At 39.9% G+C, this 6,185-nt stretch overlaps 1 protein-coding gene across 3 annotated transcripts in view; it reads right to left on the bottom strand.

The window, feature by feature from the left end:
• Nucleotides 1–2,030: 2,030 nt before the first annotated feature.
• LOC119533945 (zinc finger protein 786-like) overlaps nucleotides 2,031–6,185 on the bottom strand; it is a 30,901-nt gene continuing 26,746 nt past the window's right edge. For all 3 annotated transcript variants that reach the window (XM_037835911.1, XM_037835914.1, XM_037835913.1), the window contains exons 3-4: nucleotides 3,984–4,136; nucleotides 2,031–3,187 (exon numbers count right to left, since the gene is read on the bottom strand). In XM_037835911.1, the coding sequence (XP_037691839.1) occupies nucleotides 2,526–3,187; nucleotides 3,984–4,136 (815 nt within the window). In that variant the 3' untranslated portion in view covers nucleotides 2,031–2,525. The remainder of the gene's footprint in view (nucleotides 3,188–3,983; nucleotides 4,137–6,185) is intronic.

The following is a 6,185-nucleotide window of genomic DNA, read 5'->3' as shown; positions in this document are numbered from 1 at the left end:
TACTAAATAAAAGAACACCTCTTCTTCTCAAGTACTCACCACTGTACCCAGAGTCTTATCCCTTCTTGGATGAAGCTATTTATTTAATTTTAAACTTTTCATTTTGAAATTCATTGACACTTACAGTTACTAAAATACAAACCCCATACACAGAACTCCACCATACTCCTATACCCAGATAATGAGATCCACCAATTTTAACATTTTGCCACTTTTGCTCTATCACTCTATCTATCCATCCATCTAACCATCTATTAATTACTTGAGTGTAGGTTGCATACATCATGCTCCTTGAACACTTAAAACTGCCATGTGTATTTCATAAGATTACAGATATTCACTGTATACCTATCTTAAGTGCAGGTATTAAGTTCAATAAATTTTACATTGATATAAATGTTATAGTATATGTTTCTGTTTTTTCAGATGTCCCATAATGTCCCTTTGAGCCTTCTCTCCTCCTTTGTTAGATCCTACCAAGGATCATGAATTCCTTTTAATCATCGTCTTTAGTTGCTCTTCCTTCCTTCTTTTCTTCCCTCCCTTCTCCTTCCTCCCTCCCCCATTCCTCTCTCTCTCTCTCTCATACAACATAAATTTCCCCACCTCCACCACTCCCAAGCATGTAACTCAGTGGGATTAATCACATTCACTAAGTTGTGGTACCTTCACCACCTTCTATTAAAACTTTCTCATCTCCCCAAATTGAAACCCTACACTCATTTTGCATGAATTCCTATACCCCTCCATCCACCCCTTGCAATCTCTAATTTCTGTATGAGCATGCATATTCTCTATTTTCTTTGTAGTTATCATGGCACTTAAATGTAACATCCTAAATCTGTAACAATAGCATTTGCTTTGATAGTAAATTAATGATGACAGTATACACAAACTATGTTCCACACATCTCCAACATCCACCTTTATGTAGATTTTGTCACAAAGTACGTTTATAAGTACCAAACCACTGATTTATCATTTCATTTTATGCATTTGTCTTTTAAATGCTGAGGAAGTTAAAAGTGGAGTTACAAACTAAAAATATCATTAATACCGGCATTTGATTGATCCCTGTCATTAGCCTTACTGGAGATTTTCATTTCTTCCTGCAGCTTCCATTTATTGTCTAGCGTGCTTTTCTTTCAACTGGCAGAACTTTCTGTAGCATGTTTTATAGGGCCAGTCTGGTTGTGAAGAACTCCCTCAAGCTTTTGTTTATCTGGGAATGTCTTAATTGCTGCCTCTTTTTTTTTAATATGATGCATTTTATTTTGCTGATGCATATAAGGCAGAGCTGCACATACTAACTCCATGTTCTAAATTTGAGGAAAGAACCCCATCTCCTCCCTTCTCTAAGCTCCCAGGATACTTTTTTCACACATTTGTGATAACACTTACACAGCTCTCTCCGAGGGCAGCCCTCTCAGTTCCTCCATGCTTGAGGCCAGTGCAGGCACACGCAGGTCTTCAGCATCCTTCACTTCACTGCCACACAGATGTGGGGGGTGTCTTATAAAGCAGCAAACACTTTTTGGTGGTTTGTTCCTCATGGCAGCCTTTGAGGTGGGCAGGACTGGTATTGACCAACCCACTTGATAGGTAGAAAACTGTCCTCTGAGAGATGAAGCAACTTGCCCAGAATGTAGTAGAGAAGCTGCCTTCAGAAACCTGCTTAAAAGCTCTCCACACTAAGCTGTTGTTGACTGTAATGCTCCCAGATAAAGCCACTTATCTTCATTATTTTGTCTTGACTCAGCTTTTAGTTGTCTGCTAGATATACACCCCTGGGAATTTCATTCACTCTCTCAGCTTCAAATAGCATCTATAGTCTAGAATTCACCAATCTATATCTGCTGCCTCAATCTCATGTCCAAGTTCTAGTTTCATAATTCTTAGCACCTTCATTTTGTTTGTCGAACTCAGATTAGCCCAATTTTGCTGAAATTGTCAGCTTTTCCTCATGGGGAACTATGCAAAGACACTATGGAACCTACTCCGAAACTTCAACATTCACATAAACAGACAAACTAAAATTCAGACATGTTTTATTGTTACCAGTTTCAAAATAAATCAGTCAAAACCACATCCACCATTATACCAGCACCTGCAATGAAAATGACTGGATATAAACCCACAATTCAGCATCATATTCTGAAGGGAAAAAAAAAAAAAGTAGAACTAACATTTAACAGACACCCTCATCTTTTTACCTTTGAGAATGGTACTGGAGGGATCTCCTTCTGTCTTAATACAAGCTGGAATTTCAGAGCTGGCTTAGCATTTGGGGGAGAAATACCACTTAAGATAACAGAAATAGCATTTATCTCTTTTTGTCAATGGACAGTAAATATAATTGATTGTTTAAAAGAGAAAATCCCTTGTGATTTCTCATATTCCTAACTAGTATTACATTCTTGCTCAAAAATGGGCCCCTGTTCCTAAAATCTGTCTAACAGTTTGGGGACTGTTGTGAATTCTCAGGCAACACAAGTTCTGTTTCATGCTTGGATGTTGTCCTCTACCTCAACTCCAATCATCCTCTACCATTACATACGGTCGCCTAAGCCTTTTCTTAATATCAGGCTCATTTGGAGCCCTAGAGGATTTTCTGTGTACTGTGATGTGGTCATCAAGTTGACACTTAAAAATGAAATGCTTGCCACACTCCCCGCAACAGAATCCCCTCTCCTTGCGGTGGATGTTCTGGTGCTTCTTCATAGTGCGCTTCTGGCGGAAGCACTTGTTACACTCGGGGCACTGGTAGGGCCTCTCCCCACTGTGCACTCTGAAGTGATCGGTGAGCTTACCCTGACAGATAAAGCCTCTGCCACACTCCCCACAAGAGAATGGCCACTCCTTGCTGTGGGTGTGCTGGTGATAGAACAGAGAGGCCTTCACAGAGAAGCGCTTTTTACACTCAGGGCACTGGAAAGGCTTTCCCCCACTGTGCACTCTCAGGTGATCACGGAGGTTCCGAGGGCAGGAGTAGGATCGGTCACATTTACTGCAAGAATATGGCTTCTTTACAGTTTGTTTGTGCTGGCAGCCTTTCCGCTTGCACTCCAGGTGGAATCTCTTTTCACAGTTATTATATTGGAAGTGTCTCTGTTCCCGATGGATATCTTGCTGAGGGTCTAATGGGAAATGGCATTTAATTTCTCCTGAATGTACAGATTTTTGGCTTCCTGAAATGGAAAACAAACTTTCTGTGAGTATTCCTGTTAATGCTGTAGCATAATAAGGATTTTTGTCCCCAGTCAAGTGATCTATATAACAGGGGCATTTGATTGGCTGGAAATAGACCTTCCATTGAGCTACACATATCAGTGTGGTTATATTTCATGACCAAAAGAAATCTGGTGACAGTTTGCTGAAACTAAACTGAGCAGACATATCTTCAATTAATAATTTCTTGAATTGATTTTCCCATTTGGTTTCTCATTCTCTACTTTAATACTTACCTTTAAGAATTCAAAATCGGAGACTCTCCCATTATGACAAGTAACAAAAGAGATGAGCCAGTTTTTAAGCATCAAACAGAGGTGACAGTCTCCAGTTAGGAAGGAAGCAATTTTAGTCACAAGGCTCTGTGTGACAAGTCTCTTGAGTTTGGTGTTTCACTACTCCTAACAAGAATACCTTATATTTATTGAGCTCCTACTATGTGCCATGTATCATTTCAAGACTTTAATACATTAACCCATCTAATCCTCATGAAAATCCTATAATGTAGGTACTTTTATTGTCTTCATTTTATAGATCAAGAAATTGAAATACCAAGAGGTACTGAATAACTTGCCCAAGGTCACCCAGAAGAGGCTCCAGAATCCACTCCTAAACACTATGCTTTCTGCCTTTCTCTGGAATATACCAGGAGTCAAGCCTCAGCCTGGTCAAACATGAAGACATGATCAGGGACCCGGGAGTAAGAAACTGGAGTGTGACATCTTAAGGTCATGGTCCTGAGTTCTTGATACTCACCCCCAAACAGCTGCCCCTCAAAAACTGGATCAAAATGCTTATCAGCAGAGGAACAAATTATGTTTTCTGATTTCTGTGATTCTTCCCAATTTCTGAAAGGATCACCCCCTTGTTCAATCCAGGATATTAGTTCCGGTTTGGGAATTCCATCATCTGCACAGAGAAGTCAGACAGGGTAATATGGTTTCCTCGAGCACCAAATTTAAAGCACACTGAGTTGTTTCTAAATTTCTTAAAACTCACTCCTTGGGCAATATATAGAAGAGATGCCAAAAAATAGTGGGTTACACAAAGAAGAACAAAACTGAATACACACCCTAACAGTGCTTCTAGTTTATCTGGAACCATTAGACCAGCTGTGTTGTTTTTATTTTGCCATGGTATCCATATATTTAACAATGCCAATCACAAAGGCAACATATTATATGATTCCACTTACATGAAAAGCCTAGAACAGGCAAATCTGTAGAAACGTACAGATCAATAATGGCAGGACAGGAAGGAGGAGGTGAATTGGGAATGACTATTAATGGGTACAGGGTCTCTTTTTGGAGTAATGAAGATGTGCTGTAATTAGATAGTGGTGCTGGTTGCACAACTCTGTTAATATATGAAAAACCACTGAATTCTACACTTTAAATTGGTGAATGGTATGTTGCGTCAATTCTATCTCTATAAAGCTCTTCTAAAAATTTATTTTTATTAAAACAGATTATAGAAAGTTTGGGGAAAAGGGACAAAACTAGTCTCAACATCATACAATAACTAATGCAACTTTACGATGACACCATGAAGGACTGACCAGACACTGTGGATAAATGTATGGTACATGAATATAACTCTATAAAATTGTAGGAAAAAATATATATAGGAGTAAAAGTGTTGGAGAAAACATGGAGCGAGGGATGTATCTATCTATTGTTGATGAGCATGCAGAATGGCGTAGCCTTTCTGAAGGTCAGTGTGGTGGTTCCACAAAAAGCTAAGTATGTGGGGGCCATAAGGTCCTGCATCCTCATTATGGGCTATGTCATTGGAAGATCTGAGAGCAGAGACATGAATGGACATTTGCACACTGGTGCTCAGGGAGGAAGTATTCATGATTTGCAATGGGTGGAGGTGGCCTAAGAGTACACAGACTGAGGAACAGAATAGTAAACTGTGGTGTACACATACAATGGAATATTGAGCAACTACGAGAAGGAGTGAAGCTGTGAGACATGCAACGAGGTGAATGGATCCTGTACGCAGCATTTTGAGTAAAGTATGCCAGAAATAAAGGCAAACACTATAATGCCTCACCAATATGGACTAATTACAATGTGTAAACTCAGAATTCAATCTTAGAACACAGTCTAAGAGGGGAACGATTGTTGTAATGGTCCCTAGATTGTAAGCTCTTAACAGTCAAATCTATCCCTGAATTGCAATAGCTATCTCCCAACTTTGAGATGCTGATCCCTTAGTGTACAATCTGATTGGTCTCTGGAACATTGGATATCTCTGTGACACCTGAAACTCAGAGCTAGAGCTTGGCAGATATGAATGTCAGTATTAGCGCATACAGCAACTGTTAAAAAAAAAAAAAAAAAAAAAGCTGAAAAAGAGCCCAGACTTCAATTAGTGATATGAATAAAACAAATCTGGTTAAGACTAGGGCAAACTGGGCCAAAGTGTAAAGGTCGAAACTGACTGTGTTTTAAAACTTCTACTTCCATGGGAGACCAAGGGAAGAGATGTCTATTTGGTGCAGGATCTATATTTTCTAAACAGTATAACTCTACAGTCAGTTTGTTCAAACACCACAATTACATGGAACTTTGAACAGGAAGTGAGATATGGTAGGTTAGTATAGGTTAGAGTGAAATAGTGACACATCCCAATGTAATTTGGGCAGAGACTAAAAATATATTTACAGGCCCCCCCCCCCGAGGAGCTGGGGGAAAGTGTGGAAGTGTTGGAATTCCTCACCTGGACTGATGCTGATGTTACTGGTGGTTTGATGTGCTGAGCCCTCTATCATGGGACTTGCCCATATGAAGCTCGTTACTGCAAAAGAGAGGCTAAACTTGCATATAATTGTGCCTAAGTGTCTCCACTGAGTACCTCTTTGTTGCTCAGATGTGGCCCTCCCTCTCTCTCTAAGTCACTTCGGCAGGTGAACTCATTGCCCTCCCCCCCGACATGGGACCTGACTCCCAG

Source organism: Choloepus didactylus, chromosome 5 (genome assembly GCF_015220235.1).
Source record: "Choloepus didactylus isolate mChoDid1 chromosome 5, mChoDid1.pri, whole genome shotgun sequence".
Taxonomy (NCBI): domain Eukaryota; kingdom Metazoa; phylum Chordata; class Mammalia; order Pilosa; family Megalonychidae; genus Choloepus; species Choloepus didactylus.
Note: the sequence above shows the minus strand (reverse complement) of the source record. Positions and strands in the feature narration are given on the sequence as shown.